Source organism: Diadema antillarum, unplaced genomic scaffold, assembly GCF_040938485.1.
Source record: "Diadema antillarum isolate AM-2024a unplaced genomic scaffold, OU_Dant_1.0 seq00001845_RagTag, whole genome shotgun sequence".
Taxonomy (NCBI): domain Eukaryota; kingdom Metazoa; phylum Echinodermata; class Echinoidea; order Diadematoida; family Diadematidae; genus Diadema; species Diadema antillarum.
The window spans coordinates 175,743-195,762 of NW_027272517.1; the positions used below are offsets into that span (position 1 = coordinate 175,743).

The 20,020-nt window shown below is 38.1% G+C and overlaps 1 protein-coding gene across 1 annotated transcript in view; it reads left to right on the top strand.

Moving 5' to 3' along the window:
- Window positions 1-7,927: 7,927 nt before the first annotated feature.
- LOC139712711 (agrin-like) overlaps window positions 7,928-20,020 on the top strand; it is a gene marked incomplete at its 3' end in the record, with an annotated part of 48,599 nt that continues 36,506 nt past the window's right edge. The window contains exon 1 of the mRNA XM_071624513.1: window positions 7,928-8,899. Within this exon, the coding sequence (XP_071480614.1) occupies window positions 8,430-8,899 (470 nt within the window). The remainder of the gene's footprint in view (window positions 8,900-20,020) is intronic.

Below are 20,020 nucleotides of genomic sequence, written 5' to 3' on the forward strand. Positions count from 1 at the left end.
TCTTATGTTGCAAAATGCCCTTCTGTTGTAGCAAAATTTCGACATAGGAAAAAAAAGACTGGTCCCAAAGACTCCATTGTAAAGGTGTATTCTTATTCATAATAATAATAATAATAATAATAATAATAATAATAATAATAATATTATTATTATTATTATTATTATTATTATTATTATTATTATTATTATTATTATTATTCATTATTATTCTTATCATCATCATAATAATAATACAGTGAACTCGGTTGCAACAAATTTTGTTACAACCAAATAATAGTTCAGGTCCTCAAATTATCATTCATTCATTTCATTTCATTTCATTTTATTTCATTTCCAACAATACAGAACATTTACATACACAAAATAACACATTATTAAATTATCAATATTAAAGTCATTTAAGTCATTATCATTATAAAAGTCTATGGTGTAAAATTACCTTGAATTATAACAAAAGTTCTATATAACAAAAGAAACCTGCCAATCTCGGGGACTTCGTTTTAAAGGGAGTCGCCTGTACGTGTTTTATTATTCATTTCTTTATTGTTATTGTTATCATTACTATGGTAATAGTAGTAGTAGTAATAATGATAATGATGATGATGATTATTATTACTGTTATTATTATTATTACTTTTATTATTATTATCATTATAATTATTATTATTATCATCATCATCATTATTGTTGTTATTATTATCATCATCATCATCATCATCAACAACATCATTATCGTTAATTGTGGCATTATTTTCAATTCATTCTTAGACTTCACACATTTGATTTTCTCATCCCATGAGGAGATATACGAATAGGAACCAGAAACAAAAGTACAATTAAAACAGAAACACACAAAGCAAAAACAAAACCACCGACCTCACTCCATGCACTCTGCCAAAGAACACCACACGTCCCTAAATAGCTGTAGTTCCTTTCAGTTTCATTGCATCTGCCGTCAAGGTGTGTAAATAGGGAGCTTTAGATTTTAGACGCGCGGACGTTCAAAGGAAAAAAACAAGTTCTGAGCGTGCGCAGTAGGGCGCGTCAAGTTGATGCGCCCTTCTGCGCACGCTCAGACCATGTTTTTTTTTTCCCCTTTTAACGTCCGCGCGTCTAAAATCTAAAGCTCCCTAATTCTTGCGGTCGGCTACACGTCACTTCCGGTTGACTGGAGTGAAAACAAACAGCTTGCAAGCGCTAAGCCTGCATAATGCGCATACTGCATGCTGTGCATGTGCGACGCGTATAATTTATGTGCAACTCTACGCAGACATCATGGGGATCGACTGTTTTTCATTATTCATTTTGTCATTTGTGCCATCATTCATGAGATACATGCACCATGTCTTGCCAGCAATATTCTAATAATCTGGATCCTGTCGATCGATCGGTCTCGGTATTTTGCCAAGTTGAAGGCAGTCGGACTGGACCTGTGCCCGTATGAAGTCGCGGCAGGACTCTGGATCAACGACCCGACAAAATGGCCAGATGTGCAATAGAACCTCTTTGAGTAGGCCCTATACCCCGATATCTACGCTTACTTTACCTCATAGAAACTTCAGGTAGGGCTATAGGCCTAACGTTAGTACTGTAGTAGGCTTAGGGTAAGGCCTAATTCAGGGTAGGCCTAGGGCCTAATCCTGCCGCCCGCACAGCTACAGCAGTACAGCTTGCGCTAGCGCTATGCTCGCGGGGCGCCCCGGCAGAAAACACGTACAGCGTTCACTCCAGGCTCACGCGAGTGGTTTGTTTTCACTCCAACGCTATCCATGACCCCGTGACACGCAAAATACCCGGATGTCCGACCATGAGAATACCAAGATGCCGCGCATGATGGCGGGGACAGTGAGGAGAGTGGAGCAGATCTAGAGATACCACTTGGTAGGAGAAGAATTGAATAAGAAATCAACTCCAAAATTGGATTAATTTAATGAAGAGGGGGGAAATCCCAGCAGAACAGAGCAAAAATGATCAAAATCTGATAGGAAATAAGGAAGTTCTGACATTCTGAAATGTCTTTTTTTTTTCGGAAAACACTTCTTGACCAATCGTTATAGATATTCAAATCGGCAAGTTCAGGATGTCATGCTCTCACAATTTCTTATTCATTTCATATCCAGAAATGGCAAAAAATCTCACATTTCAGCTGCATGAATATAAAACTTGCCTTAAAACCACCCAAATTAAAAAAAAAAAAAAGTTACCTCTGATATACTTTGGTTTTGGAATATACTTTTATCTACATCTAACAGTTTCCCCGAATTCCACATACATATAGGCCTTTATACATTCAAAATATTGTGGGGGCATGACATCATCAACTCGCTCATCCAAATATTCATATGGATTGGTCAAGAAATGTTTTCCGAAAAAAAAAGTGACATTTCAAAATGTCATATCTTCCTTATTTCTTATACGATTTTTTTTTTTTGTCATTTTGGAAAGTTCTGCAGGGATTTTCTCTTTATTTTGGAGTTTATTTATTTATTTATTCTATATTATTTATTCATTTATTTATTTATTGATTTTTTTTTTTTTTGGGGGGGTCGATTTTCTCTTTCAGTGGTATCACGAGAAAGGTAACGTACAAAGAATAAGAGTTGATTCTCTGGAGGTGATCGTATTTGCTTTGGTCGCATATCGTGATGTGGTGCAATAAGAAATTACAGAAATCATATGAAATGGAAGCCTGCCTGACATAAACCCTATCTTTGAAATTCCACGTCAGACTCGCAAGTGTCATGACACAAACTTTATATACAGATATGGGCTATACTTCAAAACATTTCCCGTCATTATCAAATCAAAGCGCTCAGCAGACGGTCGACAAATGAAAATTAGATTATCGAACTATTTCGAGAACTCTGTCACGCATTGACCTAATTCAACACGTGAATGAACTTTTCTATTTTGTTTTATCATGATGATTTCAGGTGATATTTATTTCTAAAGCTGACGCCTACCGCCGAAGCATTCATTGCCTATATTCTTCATGATCATACAGAGTAAAGGGTAAGATTGCTTCAGGAATGATAACTCATCGCCAAACAGAATTTATGTCTACTCTGTCAAAAAACAAACAAACACATACTAGCTGTTTCAAAAAACATTTTCCACTTTTGATCATTAATAGCTCAAAAACTATTCATTTGATAAAACTGTCATTTACATAGATAATAGCTGAATAGTGTACAATTTGGTTGAAGGTAATTTGAATGTGAAAGCATAAATCAGTTTCATTAAATCTAAGATTGATTTTGAAGTAAGGTTTCAGATTTTGGTCAAATTTTAACCCTCTGTACAAAAATTGAACCTTGCACAGGAACCAATGATGTGTATGTGAGTGTGTGCTGACAATGGCCCTGAACAATGGACATGCCTGAACCACCTGTTTACTAGGCGTCAATCTCGTGCTCCCAGGCACATGAATGCTTAATCAATAATTCATGTGGATTGCCCTGGGCACTGCTAGTCTGGATTCATGCACGGTAAAGGGTAAACTGCATGCACATGGAAAAAGGAAGCACACATTTCCATGTGCTTGCAAACACCACATTCCATTCCAGCTGGCAATCATTTTCAGTTTTTGCTTGACATATCACTAAATTTGGGATATAAATAAGCATCGAAAGTTCCTCAATCTAATACAACTGTCTACTGATTAAATAGTCTGACAAATTTTCGCTTTCTGATAAAAAGAAATCATTTTTGGTTTTTTAAGAGTTCAGCAGTATCATTGGGGCGATATGTTTCACAGTAGATTTATTTAAGGCTCCATTTACACAAGTGTATACTCTAATTGATTTTCTTTGCTTCCTGTCACCATGTTTACGATAGAACAGAAGGTATTCATTGTAATTTCGTTTTTCAGAAGTAGGGAGAGCACTGTCGAGACCCAACGACAGTATCGGCGGGCGTTTGACTTTACACAGATACTGCCAGAGACTGAATAAAGACTAGTTGTGATAGTGGAATTTCTCATGAATAAATAATGAAGCATTCAAACCCTAACCATTGTCTAGGACCATTGTCAGGGTGTTAACCACACACTCCCATACACACCCATTGACCCCTGTGCAAAGTGAAATTTTGTACAGAGGGTTGAAAATAGAGCAAAATCTGGAACCTAACTGTGAAATTAATCATGGATTTCATGAAACTGATTTATGTTTTCATATTCAAACCACCTCCAACCAAATTGTACACTATTCAGCAATTACTCATACTAATGACAGTGTTATTTGATATATATTTTATGAATTATTAAGAATCAAAAGTGGGAAATGTTTTTTGAAACACCTAGTATATATACATCACATTAGTGATCATAATTCCACTGAACCCGCCATGCAGACCGTTAGAATCCCCTCTTATTCTACAAAGAAAAGATAGCCAACATTTCCGACGGAAAGAAAAAGATCATTACAATACCTTGACTGTCCTAGTATTTTCTCGATGTCAAGAACGTGATGAATGCTCCTAAAAAAGCATTCATACCTTCGAAAATCGATATAATCTACACCAATTTTTCATTCCAATTCGATGGTGCTCAAAATCTCACTGTTTGGGCCTAGGACTGGGGGAGGGCGGAGAATCTCAACAAAACAAATCATGAGTTCATAGATCATTCAACTGATTGATGTCGTTGAATCAACATCCACTTAACATGTTATTCTGTGGCTAAAAAGTTGTGACAAAATATGCTTTGATAGTAGCAGGCGATTGATCATCACCGCATTTTATAAGGAAAAGAAAACAAGACAGCGTTTATAACATGATTTTCCCCATTAAATTTCTTCTGACTTCTGGGAACAGTTATAATCCCAAGGCAATGTCTGTTTTGATTATTTTCTTGTTTGTTAATTTGCTTACTTTTCAGTCTTCTTTAGGGGAGGGAAGGATCACTAAAGATCCCTATCAATCCAACCAAAGGCTTGGTTCTTTGAGGTCGAAAGAACTTCCCCGTTTGGAAATGTTTAAAACATGACGCCCTTTTCCGTATGAGTATACTATAAGTAAGTAATCACTCCGTTAAAATGGGTCCCCCTTCATTTCGTATGTCCTTCCCTTCTACAAGAGAGGGAGGGTGATACAGAGGCGGATCTAGGAATTTCGTTAAGGGGACGCCTTTACAAAATTAAAGGAGGCGCATGGAGGAGGTGTGATATCACTATTGATAATGATTGACATTTTATGGTTTATCACTTTATATGCCGGTGACATCGGTATAGGGCCTATAATACGTCTCGCTTTTTGCTCAAACCATTCAGATGGGCTCGTCTCCGCCTTGTTGTGTGACTGCATGGTAGTGACGAACAGTCAACATTAATCGCTGTTGCCCGACAGGGCAGTATTTAAGTTCTGGAAGTATTGCCCGTTCTAACTGCATTTTACTCTGAATGGTATACACTACAGTCCGTCTGCGTTTTCCGCACGATAAATGAGTGTAACATGACTCAATGCAATGGAATATCGACTTACGTCTACTTCAGCAGCATTTCATCTGTCGATCCCCCCAAATGGACCGATATCACGCAAATATCGAGATGGAAAGACTAACTTAATGCACAAATACTTGACATGATTTATTTTTGTTCATTCTATTTTTTTTTTTGGTCGAAGCCACCTTATGTTCAAAGTCACTTGAATTTAGACAGGAAAATATAAACATAATGGTTACAGTCTATAGTTCCACTGAGATATAGGATTGAAAATAAGAGCAACGAAATAACTTGAGTTTCGTATGTTTTCTCAAGCAACTCTCGCATGGGTTTTTGTTTTGAAAAATGAGATGATGTTTTTATTAGTTATCAAATCAAAGAAAGTGATTTTACCCTCCCTCTCATCACTTAGGTTATTATATACAACTTTAAAACATGATGATGTCACTTATGTAATCTCTTTTGCTTTGAAGACGTAGGAAATTCATTTCATTATACTTATGTATTGTCATTGTTTTAGTTTCAGTTTCAGTAAGTTTTATTTCTCCACTTGTACATAATAGAAAATAAGTATAACAATATATCAAACATATTTTTCACAAGTCATGAAAATATAAACAAGATTTAACATTACAAGTATGTTATCGTATGAATGTCATTATACAGATCTTTAAGTGTACAGGCGGGGAGACTGTTATCAATAAGCAAATTGCTTGACTTGGACAACGGCCTCTGAACATTATATGCTTTAACATTTTTTTTTTAACTAAAGGAACGGAACACACACACGTAGAACAAAACTAATAACGTAAATCTTAAAGTATTTTAATTGTCATTTGACCAAAAAGGCCAACACAAGGTGGAATGTATAAAGACGACTCCCTCCCCCTCCCCCCCCCCCCCCCCCCCGAATAAGAATTGTCGGGTCATCATTAGGCTTGTACCACACTCGCATCATCTAATTTGGATAATTATTATATAGCTGTAACTATTTTTATTGCTATTTTAAAAGGTGTTGAATTTGAGACTTCCTTAATGTCCTTTTTTTGCTATGTCTGATTCGAATGAAACTTCTGCCTTTCTGTTAATTTGATTTTATATAGCATTACTGAATTAAGACAGCTTGAAAAGTTATAGTACAATGTCACGTTAGAAAACAAACAACAAACAAACAAACAAACAAACAACAGACCTGGATGAGTGAAACACTACGTTTTGACAGTGTTATGATTAATTTAAGATTGTGTTTGCCTTTCTTTTGATGTCAAAATGATGTGACTAAAATTCATGCGGCCTATAGAATTAAACATCTGAGGCTTCCCGATGTTACCGAAATAAATTAAATTGTAAAATTTATCAATTTTTCAGTGCATTGTGTTGAGCATGGAGCTGTGATATATAGGCTTTGTATTTTGGCGAAACACAAATTCCCAAATAAGTATCCAACTGAACCAACATCGATTATGCTGAACTAAAATAAAAAATGCATGTATTTCGTATACCCTTCGTGACCCGAGATAATTTAAAAACTCATAGTATGCATGGTAGAAATATATTCTGTAGTTTATCCTGTACCCCGTTACCACGAATATCCTGTCCGGATGTAGCTTGCGTGCTAATTTGTATTTTTCTTTCTACGAAATCATAAACAAACAACATTTGGTTTATGGTTTATACAAGAAACTTCCAAGGACAAACCAACAGTATATTGTTGAGTTTATGGCACGACGCGTTGTATCCAATCATGTTTGTGTGTGTGTGTGTGTGTGTGTGTGTGTGTGTGTGTGTGTTTCAAACATTTTTTTTTTTTTGCTTACAAAACAATGAATTCCCGTTGTAGGTTGTCAAATCATTGGAATACATACTGTATAACGAGTTACAGTTGTAAGGTTATTTTTTGTTTGTTTTCAATAACAGAATGATTTGAGTGGCGCGGTACAATATATTAAAAATCCTGTCCTCTGTTTGACAGATAACCTGAGTATGTCGTTTCATTTCATTTCATTTATCGTTCTGCAAATCAAAAAATCACTTTAATAAACATAAACGTTATTAGACAGTGTAATGATTACAGACTGAATGGATGAATCAACAGCTACATAAATGACAGTTCCATAAGTAAAATCATTTTGACCAAAAAAAAAAAAAAAAAAAAAAAGCATTCGCCTGGATATATTTGCAGGTAGGTACGTGCGTGTGCAGGTAATATGAATGATAACTATTATTGAATTTACAATCTGAAATGAAAACATGAATAGATAATAATGATAACAGAATAAATATCATAAAAGAAATATAGAACGAGAGAGGGGAAAAAGATATAGAGAGATAGAAATACTCAGTACACAAAGAAAATGAAACCAACTGCTTTTTCGGTTTGATGTGCTCTTTGAGCAGATCATTTCTTTGATTCATTAATTTTACTCGATGAAGTGAATACTTCAAGAAAAGAAAAAAAAAGGCAAGTCAATCATTTCAAGTGTTGGCGTCGACTTTCTCAGTCAAGCATTTTTCCCGTATTCGCTTCACTGAAACTTTAGTAACTCCTAACGAACTGGTGTTCTTGTCGAGTTGATCTTGCTGAAACACCGCCGCCTGCGGGCCAAACACGCGACGATACCTGCGGATGCATAAAAAAGCGGAAGTTTTGTATTGTTGGAGCTGATCGCTGAACGCGACAACAGATAAGCGAGACTGCGCCGATAGTGGAGGTGGTTTCAAGGACCAGTTTACCGGCGGTATTGGTATCCGTTCATTCAGTGAGTGATCCCTATTACTTGGTGTAATCTCTGCGTTGCCTGTGAGGCGACAGCATCCGCTCGTGCTGCGGGGAAACTTTGGAGACGGCTTTATCGCTCCTCCGGCTCAGCATTTGAGAGGATTCAAGATTCTAGTGGAATACATCCTGCAAGGATTGATTTTGTCTTGGATCCAACTTAGTTTTGACTGTCTCAGCTCTGTGGAAAATTAATAAATTCCTCTCATTCCATGACGATGTCTCGTTCTTGCGGGGCCGCTCTGCTGGCGGCGATAGCGTGCGTGATGGTGGCGGCACAGCTCCGGGGCGCCGCCGCGGTGCAGATTAACAACGGTGTTAGAACCTGTCAGGAGCATCCAGTGGAAATTCGCGAAGAAATGGCCAACGTTGTGATCTCTGGCTTCATCCAGGGCATCATGAGAAAACCCAGGACTATCATGTACGACTGCAACGTCGAGGTCTTTCGCGTGTTCAAGGGTCGGAACGAGCTTCACTCTCACGTCGAGCCTCCAATGAACGGAAACTCGCTCATGATCGGCGGCTTCGGCGATCCCACCATCTGCGACAACGCCGTGACTCGGGGCGAGACGCGCATCTTCATGCTGAACAAAAACAACGACGGCCACCTTATGCTGAATTCTAGTGTCATCCGCATTACTCTCAACAACCTTGTAGAAGCAGAAGCAGCAGTATTGGGTATGTTTCCTTTCTTTCATTCTCCCTTTATTTTCATTTTAAATTTTTGCCAAAGCGTACCCCTGACCCATAGATCCATCAAGGAAGCCAGTGTCATACTGTATCTACTGTAGAACCTCTAAGAGAGAGAGAGAGAGAGAGAGAGAGAGAGAGAGAGAGAGAGAAAGAAGAAAGATATAGCGGGAAAATTAGATGGAAAGAAAGGAACGAGAAAAACATGAGAAGGTGAATGATGAGGACAAGAAGAAGTTTGTTAACTTTGTCATATATGTTACCTCAGTTTCTCTTTGACAGAAAAATCCGTCTGTCCGGAGGAGTCTGTTATTTTTTTTTTTTTGACGTTATCTCTCTCCTCCGTATAGGAGGGGATAGGGATTCTGTTAAGCCAGACGCAGTCTCCGCTGAACATATCCCCGACGACCAGATACAGACTAATCTTTCAGTCAAGTTTCTGTCTGCTTTATGTACTGGTATTTGGGGCAGACCAACAACGAAGAGTCGGACATCCCTGTTGTAAAATTGCTGTATTGGTTACACCAGCAATGATTTAAAAGTCACAAAAAGTACATGTGAGATACATATACCTGGATCTCCTCCAAGTTTTTGAGAAGTGGTTTGCTGACTATCTTTCTTTTGATGTCAAACTAGGACTCGATGACATGAAATAGGGCGCCTATAGTGTTGCTGTGCCAACATCATTATGACTGTTTGGGGAATAATAAGCAGATGAAATTCCAGCTTTGCATTGTATTGTGACATGCTTGTAAAAAGCGAATTATGTACTATGTGACTCTTGTTTTCGAATTCTATAACTTAGGTTCAGCTAAACATATTTGAAGATTTTATTATGTCCTTTTTTTGGGAAAGAAAACTGTGTTAAAATAGTAGATTTTAAAGTGCTGTTGACTGAGGCAACCTACCATATCATCAGGTGAGAATGATAAGGGCATTGTATTGTAAGTTGCCACTGAAAAGCCGTAGTGTTCGAGGCATCTTAACGCCCTTATCATTCTCAGCCGACAATATTGTTTCGAGAAAGAAACTTGGCGACTGGGATTTGGGTAGAACTCTTCAGACTGCTGATAGGATTTTACACTCTGTTGGCTTGGCGGCTTACTAGCTAGCTGTACTGTACTCGGCACATTGAAAGAGAGTAAGAGACCAGTGCATTTTTGCCGTGATCACAACCAAATCAAAGAGTTTTAGGGGATGCATTTTGTCCCAATGTTTTGAGTTTGATAACTGGCTTTGATACGCTGGCTGCGTTGCATTGCCGGCATGGATCCAGCAAATGAGCTCAGCGAAGCATGTGCTCGGAAACCTTGCACAGTACTGCTTATGTACCAGGCATTTTTTTTTTTTCAATGCAGGGTCTTCTACAGGCCAAGAAAATGACCCATTGTCGTCAGCCTTGCACCCAGGCTTTTGGACAGAGCATGGTTGAGTGAGTTGAGCCCAGAGAAGCTTTGTGCGAAAAAAGGCAGCTTCATGCTATATCTATGGTGGACACTCCACTGAATGAGAAAATAAAAACAGAAGGCAGCTAAAGGAGGAAAACAAAACGCTTTGTTGCGACAAGAGAAGCCTCCAAAAAGAATCTCAGGCTTTTGTGGGAGTTAACTTTTCACCCACATGCCTGGATGCAATTTTCACTAAACTCATCCGCATTATGTATTCTATATAAATAGTACATCTGTCGCTTGATATAGCCCATGGTCCTGCTAAGAGCAGTATGTAGTGTAATACCCTCCATCAAACTTTATATGTCTCGTCTGGCTGCAGCAAAGAAGAAAAAGTAGAAGGTCTTTTTTTGGCGTCATTTTGTTGGTAATCTCTAGGGCTCGTCTGTGGTAGTGTTCCAAGTTGCGAGACAAGCAAAAAGCTGAACATTACCAGCAAATAAGAGGCTTGAGGTTCCATCATGTGAACCAGAGTTCAAGCCTTGAGAGGATTACATTTAATTTGCTCTCATGTGGAGCATTCCCATCCCCCATTCCTTTCTTTCTCCTTGTCAAAATGTAATGTGTCCACCCACACATGACCTCTGTGCTCCACATTCCGACAAGGGTGAAGTTTTAGGAAGCTATTCCTGGTAAGGCTGTGTGATATGTATTCGCCCCAATTATGCACCTCACACGGAAACCATCACCACACAAAATTTCACACATTGTTACTCTGAAAGGATTCCGTGGAAATGGCAAGATTTGTTTACATTGAAGTTTAGATCCAATGTCAAAGAAAATATGCATGCCTCTGAAAGAATCAGAAGTCAGGTATACTAAGACAAAAATAGACAGGCAGACAGAAGAACAGCTACGGGTAGATAGTAATGATGATGGTTGTAAAAACAGAGTTCAAGAAGTACAAGAAAAAGAGAACATGATTATCAATTCAATTTTTCCTATGAAGGTTCCGTGCATACTGTCTCCTGTCTGAAAAGAAAAATCCATGAAACATGTGGTCCACAGATTTTGTTCTGTTATGGATTTGAATACAAACATCTCAAGATTTACAATCGGCTTATTATTGGAGCCTTCTTCCAAGACGACACCTCATGCTGACACTCTGGAGTGTATGTTTTCAATTATTAGATTATCAAATTATACTTTTCAATTATTCAGTTATGAATATTAACTGCCATAAAGACCAAACAAACAGAGACAACAACTTGTGGTGCAAGACAAGACTTGTAGCAGTATTGCTCAATTTAGAGCTAAGGAGAATTATCCACATAAATCAGGCCTCAATTATCCTGTGTCTAGCCACAACTATTTTCCACGGTAGATGTTTTGACTGTGCTAACAAAAACTATATAAATCGCTGTGAAAGCCTTGTGACATAAAAGTAACATGATGATGATCATCACAATGAAAGAGAGTATTGTAAAATAAGCATTGTCTTTAATACCTGAACCATCTGCTGTTTAAAAAACAAACAAACGAACAAACGAACAAACGAACAAACGATCAAACGAACAAACAAACAAACAAATTACAAACAAATAAACAAACAAAAGCAAAAAGAAATCAAAATCAGAGAAACATTGGTAACAGATTTCCTCAATCTGAACAAATGAACCTGGTTTTGGTTCTTCATGGTGCCTTCCAGGAAGTTATGAAGTGCCCTTGGGGGGGGGGGGGGGGGGGGGGTCTCACCCACCAGCCCCCCCCCCCCCCCAAAAAAAAAGAAAAAAAAAGAAGAAGAAGAAAAGGACCAGTTGTCCTCGGAAGGGGGCAGGCCATGTGTACACACATAAAATATCGGGGCACATAATGTATGCCATACTGAGGGACACCCTCCAAGTCTTTGGGGAAGGAGAAGCGGAAGTTGTTGTAGCCCATTCTATGGTGGGAGAAAAATTTATGCCAGTTTGTCCCAACCAGACTTGTGTCAGACATTGAAGGTTAGATGTTGTGCAGTTTGAAATCATGATCCCCTAGCAAAAGTGCAAATATTTTATGGAATCTTGTACAAGTTGTACCTTGTTGCCTACTTTAAGTCCTCCTTTCATAATTCTGGCATAGTTTTTTTTTTTTTTCCTAACGATATAATGGTATTTCAAGATTCGTGGTCTGCCATCTTCATGGTGCTTGATCTGATAAGTTCTACAGTCACCTCCACTTAGTTGAGACAGCCCAGGAGGTAGATCTTCATCCAGATTCAAAATGTGGTTGTCCCAGTTAAACATTACTACACGAGAAAGGAGTCATCTGTGCATAGTCTGCACTAAGTTCGATACATAGGCCTGCAGATCACACACTGTGTGCATACAACACATGTATCATCGATAGCATACCACTAAAAACTGTAGCTGTATAAATGCTGTCATCAAAGACAAGTTTTTGTGCCAGTATTAATGACAGAATTTGTTCAAATATCTAAAGAAGACTAAAAACAAAATGGGGGAAAAAACAGCATTGTATTTCACATCAACCTTGTCAACCATCTCTGGGCTCAGCATGCCCGGGCGATACATGATTTGTGCTGTTCCGGGGAAAGTTTTAATGCACATTCCACAATGTATACAATTCCCTGAAAGGGTTGTCATCCAGTATGGATGGCTGAAAGTGAGGCCTGAAATATTTTAGAGGATGTTTCTATCTTCCGAGGCAGTGTGCAAACTCAGTCCTGGCTGATTTAAAAGCTAAAATGGGGCAAGAATGTCTCCGGATAGTCCATCCTCCGACTTGTTTGATAAACAGTCTGAGAGACTTTTAGTCTGACCCTGTTACATTCTAGGGGAATTTCAAGGGCATTTCCTGCCACTATGTGATTTTGTGATTTTTTTTTAAAACTTTCTTTCATCTTCTGGAAACCTCTTAGCAGGGTTTTAATAGTTTGATAGAAATACAGAGAGTGGGGAGAGACAGGAGAGGGGAAGAGAAGAGAAGGAGAGAAAACAGAATAGACAGGGTAGGGGAGATATTCAGGAGAAAGAAAACTTAGCCTTCTTTACAGGCCCTTATGCTGTTGTTCGCGTCGTCATGAGCTACTTAAACCGGCCGAAGTTGATCCTGTCGGCGCGATGGCCTATTGAGCTTTGCGAAAGCTTAACCTGCACACAACACCTACTGAATAATTCAGTAAGTCACTTTGACCAGTGCAAACTGTTCAATTCCCTCATCAGTCGCCAGTGTGAAACGTCTTTTGGGTGATAGAACTCTGAAGATTTGTTTGCAAAGTTATCACTGCTCTTGCTATTAGGAATAAATTATTTTCTCCTCCCTTCGTCTTCCTATGTTTACATTTTCCCTTTCTAAGTCTTTAGCAGAATTTCAAGAGGGTACAATTGACAACATAATTACTGGAAGATTGACAATTATGTAGTGCTAGTGCGTACACTGTAATTGTTCTCTTCCTCTCTGGTCTCTGTGTGGAATCTGTTTATTTTCTGGTGATTCTTATGAAACTGCATCCAAAAAACTTGACTTGACTCATCCGTGCAGTGGGCAAGATCAGTGGGCAGATTTTGATTTTTGAGAGTATGATTTTTGTTGTTCTTCTTCCCTTCATGCATGCAAATCTACACCCTCTCAATACAAGTTTGTCAACAAGATTGATGAAAGTTCATTTTTTTTTTTTTGCAAAAAGGTCCGATCCAGGAGTATCCGAGCAGAGGTTTTCTGGGGTGTTTTTGTATTTGTTTACTCTTCCAAATGAGTGTAGGAGGCAGAGTCTCCGTTCATTTAATTTGTCACTATATACGGCGCTTATGGTGTGTTACACCGTATTCAAAAGATTGATCATGAAAAGGACAGCTCAAACTATGCAGCATCATTGAAAAGTGTCTGCAATGGCTCAGTAAACAGTGGTATTTTTTTTTGTACACCTCCTTTGCAATATTTGCAGTTTGAGTAAGTGTTGCAAACTAGCGGCTCTACAGGGTTTCATAACCTTGCCCATTTCTTTTCGGGAGAGAATGCAAATAAAACAGACAGCTCAGTGTTCAACACAGACGTGTCCAGATGACATCAAAATTGTGTCATGCGTATTACGTAGCTGATCATTGCTATGTGGATAGTTCACAATTTGTCCTGAAAAGCTGTACTTGGATAAAGAAGTTTGAAATGCAGATCACACTATTGCCTTACTCACTTTCTTGGTGAAGTCATGAATGATCTACATTGTAGTGAAGAGATCAGCAGTAATATAAGGTGGGAATGTTGCAATGTTGGTTTCTACAGGTGTCCAGCATGTTAAATGGTTTGGAACATTTGATGAAAGCAAGGAAAACAAGCATTTACAGTTGTAGTTTCCCAGGCATGATTACGGCATATTGGTAGATTCTGCAATATCCAAGATATACAATTATGTTATACTTTATTTTTGCCCCAGTGATCGATGAAAAATTGCAAGTGAGAAACACCACCACTTTCCTAAGATGCCTTTAATCTTGTTCACATTGTTAAACACCACCACTTTCCTAAGATGCCTTTAATCTTGTTCACATGCACCCAAAATTAAAGGTTTTTGAAAATCTATAAATAGCAACATGATGCAAAAACTAATAATTCTTGGATGTAGAAAAAAAAAGTATTAACTTTTACTTCGTAAAACTTGTGATAATTTGCTGTATATGACATGTGTGAACAGGACATGAAAAAAGCACTTTTTTTTACAACCCAATTTTGCAACTCACCATACTTGGGTCCCTTTGTAACTACAATGTTGTCTTGGTTACTGTTTGGATTAAAAAAAAAGAAGAAGCCCCAGTAGGTAGGCCTGTTAGATTTAAACCATACCTTGAGATATCCATTTACAGCTTGTTTTGCTAAAACTTGTATTCGGCTTCAGCAGTACAATAGCAGACAATCAGTATCGCAAACAGCTTGATGACACCATCGCCAATTAAGACTCATTATCTTCAGATTTAAGGGGTCATGACTATAAAAAGGCTGGATTACATAACACTGGATAATCAGTGGGGGGGGGGGGGCTGTATAAAGTCAAGTGCATTTTCACACTGATTACTGGAGGCAAAAGCTGATGTAAGCAACTAATTGAATCCCCATGATATCTAGAGGAAGTTGGAATTAGTGATGGGGCGTGAAGTACGTGCAATGAGGTGACAAAGCTTTTGCGCTGATTGTGATAGTTTTGACCCACTGACCTCACTGCGGAAAACTCCATCCTTTAATTGCATTGTGTGGGATAATGTTAAGAAAAGATACTGTGCAATTGGAGTATGGAAGATGATTCAAAGAAATATTGAATGACAAGATTTACAAAATGTTATTCTTATAAAAATAAAATGAATGTTACATCTCAGAAAGACCTCTTTTGTGCTGTGTTTTCTCAAGACCCTTTTCAACTGAACAAATTGGCATTACAAGCAACAATATGATTATCATGGAGTCAATGCACTTTAGTGCAATACAATGCAGTGATATTTTTGAATTTATGTACTCCTAAACTGGTATCAATTTGTATGATGCTCAAAGGATTTTTTTCTCACATCTATCCATTGTGAACAATATGGTTTTAAAGGCAATGTCGGCAGCACAACTAATTGGAAGTTTTCTTAAAGTCTCAAAGAAGTTGTCAAAAGCAAGGCTAAGCCGTGGAATTTGGCATTTTCGTCCAGTAATTACCCTCACTTTGAACCAGACTTAATGTCAGTATAGCCTGGTTTTCTCCAGCTATTTATCCCAACAATGAAAAGGTGAAAAGCCGCCTCCTAAAATACAAGCACCGAGGCAGCTTCGGGGGATGTGCAGTTTTATGTACCACGCGTGCATTCATTCGCCAGTTAGAAGTTCAGGAAGTTCACCTTATTAATTTCAAATGGGCCCCAGGGTCTGCCCTAATAAAGTGTGTTTTGGGAGGAATGCACATAAATGAACATGTGGGGATGAGTGAGTTGAAGGAATGCCTGGCCGAGATGCGAAATTTGTTTCCCGCAACCACAAATGCAGTTACATTTGTGCCCTTTCTCATGTGACATGTGTATAATTGTACAAGGGACATATTTCCCCCAGATGTGAGTCTGCAGCACTCTGTTTGACTTCTCATTTGTTCATTGACTATAATGTACAGCAAGTACTGACTGCAATTTCTGATGTCTCCTTCTAGTCTATCTTATTCAGACCCAGAGAAGTTGAACATTAATGATTAATTTTTTCAGTCCCTTTGAAATTCTGGAATTTCTTCTACGACTCGTACCATTCTTGTATCTTTGTCCTTTCATAATGCACATTCTTGAAGTCCTGTTACCTGTAAATTGTTTTCTTACAAAATAAGACTTAAGTTACACTGTAGGCCTAATTGGCAAAGTTTGGAATTTTAATGATGTTTACTTAAGTCATTTAACTTTATGATTCAGACAGATATTCATAACCATATTATAAGATGAATATAATGTCTTGTTTATGTTTGACCCTACTCAATGTGCAAGCATTTGATCATAGTGAAAAGCAATGCCATATGAAAGTATACAAGAAAAAAAAAGAGAGCATAGTTTAATTATTAAACTAAATTAGATCAAAGCATAAATCAAAATGAGACCCAAATGCAGTGCATAATAATTGATTCATTTTATGTAAGTTTCGAAGGATGTCGAACTGCATGTATATGAACAGTAACAGGCCTGCAGTAATAAAGTTACAAATGTAGGCTTAATTTATACAGAAAGTTTGATTTATGAGTTTTCAATAATGAGAATATCACTAATGCCTATGTCCACAGCATAGATCTCTTTTCGCGATCAGCGGTTGCTGATATGGCACGCTTTCATGTTTGAACACTTCATCAATGATGAAGTGGTATTTTTAAGTGTGTGTGTGTGTGTGTGTGTGTGTGTGTGTGTGTGTGTGTGTGTGTGTTTGTGTGTCTGTATGTCTGTGTCATGGACCTACCTACCTGTGTAGCCATCAAGGCAGCAGCATGCTTTCAGTAGCCTCTGGGATATTTAAAGGACAAGTTCACCTTCATAGACATGTGGGTTGAGTGAATGCAGCATTATTAGTAGAACACATCAGTGAGAGTTTGAGCAAAATCGGACAATCTGTTAAAAAGTTATGAATTTTTGAAGTTTCTGCTCAGTCACGGCTGGATGAAAAGACTACTATAGCTTGTGATATCACATGAGTACAACGATATAAAGAAAGAATAAAGAAAATTCAACATATTTCCATTTTTTCTCGCATAACAAGAGAACACTTGACTTCTCTCTTTCAGAAGGCAGGGGGAATAATATTACCCTTAACATATGTCAGTAGCAAGTCAAAGAAATTTGCACTTTATTCAAAAAGTAAAGTTTTGTGAAATTCTCTTTTTATTTTCTTTATATAGTTGTACGCATTTGACATCATACAGTGTAGTAGTCTTCTCTTCCAGCAGTGACTGCGCAGATACTTAAAATATTTGTAACTTTTGAACGGATAGTCCAATTTTCCTCAAACTTTCACTGATGTGTTCTACTAATATTTCTGCATTCTCTAAATCCTTATGTATATGAAGGTGGACTTGTCCTTTAAGGACTGATTACGCAGGCTTAAAGGCCCTTGTGTGGACATTCCAGTTGACCGAAGTAGGGCTTATTTGTTATCATTGACATGACTTTGGCAGTCCAGGTTATAATGGGTCAAATATTCAGTTGTCTTTGAAAAGGTCTTTTTACTACCTTGCAAAGGTCCTAGAAAATTGTTTTCTATAGATCGTATACAGTACTGTTTTCATTTTCATGTTCATCTTTTCTCACAAGTGATGTCATAATTTGATTATGATTACAACAGCTGTACATCAATGATATGAGTGATAATGATAATGATAATCAAATGATGATATTCAACATCGATAGGCCTATCATTGTTATCATAAATCATTATTGTTATCATTGTCATTATCATATCACTATTATTATTATTTTGTCACTGTCATTGTTATCATACCAGAACAGAAGTAGAACTGGGGAATGTCTATATATGCCAGAAATATTGAGCAAAGTTTGGTGGGTTTTATGTCCACTTGGATAAAGTTGTATTGCCTTGCAACCATGCTTGCTACAATGTATTTCAACTTGCTTGCCCTGTCAAGTTACCAATGCACAAGTTTGCTGATACCAGTATACCAGTGTTCATATGATAGGCCCTACTTGTTTTTGTTTATACTCCTCCTTATGTAATACTAAAGGAAGTTTTTGCTGGAAGAAAATGGCATGAACTGTTATTGCAAGTCATGATGTGTTGTTCATGTCAAAATCTTGTTTTGATAGTCAGCATGTCTGCTTTAGTCTGCGTTTCTCTTTTCCTTGTTGTGAAGTGGTAAATGACTTTGGCAGTGACAGTTTGCACTAGTGATACTGGCAGATAATCTCATTGCCAATAATATATGAGTAGACCCAGTGGCAAAAACAGAGGTTTGAAATGTCTTCAATATTCAAAGAGATTTGTATATATATTCACCATGATGTGATAATGAAAAGAGATCGTCTGAGGGGGCAGACTATGAAAGGTGGACATAGTCCGACATGTGGACACAGTGGCTTTTAGAGTGAGTGACCCAAAGACTGGACAAGACCTATTGTCTAGGTTTGCGGGGCAGTAGAGATGGGAGATAGGTTGGGGGGGGGGGGGATGGGAGGGTTGGAGATGGAGGCGTCTGACTCATGAGTAATGAATGTCGTCCAAAAATAAAAATTGGAGCTACAGGGATGGGAGCGAGGGTGGGTGGAGGAGGATCAAAGATGGGAAAAAGAGAGGTAAGTAGACTGAGGATAATTACCTCCTATTGTGTGCAGTGTCCGACTGCAGGGATGTTGGTAGAGCAAGCTGGTCAACAAATAGGTACAGCAGAGGAAGGAAAGCATTTACACATCTAGGCCTATATTCAGAGTAGGATTAACTGTTAAGCCTCACATCCACCAGACTGTGATTGTGCAATGTATGTGTGGACACTGCCCTGATTGCAGTGATGTGATTAGGCTTGGATTTAATAAAGGAAAAAAACAAGAGAGAGATCATGAGAGGGCTGAGAGTTAATTATGTAGTGTGAAGAGATGTGACCACTAGCCTCTGGCTTGCCTCATCTTGAGTGTGTTGTTCCATCCCATCCCTCCTCCACATGTGACTATGCGGTTGGCTGATGATGGAGAGTAAATGCCAAGGTCTCCGATTCAAACCTTTTTGGTATTTCATTCTCCGAGTGCCAGAACTGCAACATTGTAGTGCCAAGAGCTTTGTTCAGTGTAGGTTAAAGTGGAGTTTATAGAGGGCCTATCAGATCACACTGTCACACGATGCTACTCTCTCTGTAGTCCAGTTACCATGCAAACAGTTATAGAATACAATATCATATCAAAAGTTGAAAACTAGATGAACATTAATTATGATGCATGTAATCTGCAGTTTTATGATGTTCACGTCCCACTGGTTTTCTGCTGATATTCGTTTGGATATGAGTGGACTATGTAAGGGCTATTATATAGGCCATGAGATGTGCTGCAGCAGCATTTAGATTATGAGTAGGACTGATAATCTTCATTATGTAAATGCCATGTTTCTTTAATACACAATGAATGTATTTCTCTGCCTATGCAATTGTAAATGATGGAAACAAATAATGGGGAAGCATTTATTCTCTAATACTTGCAATGGATGTCAGTAATATCTGATGTCAGCATTCCCTT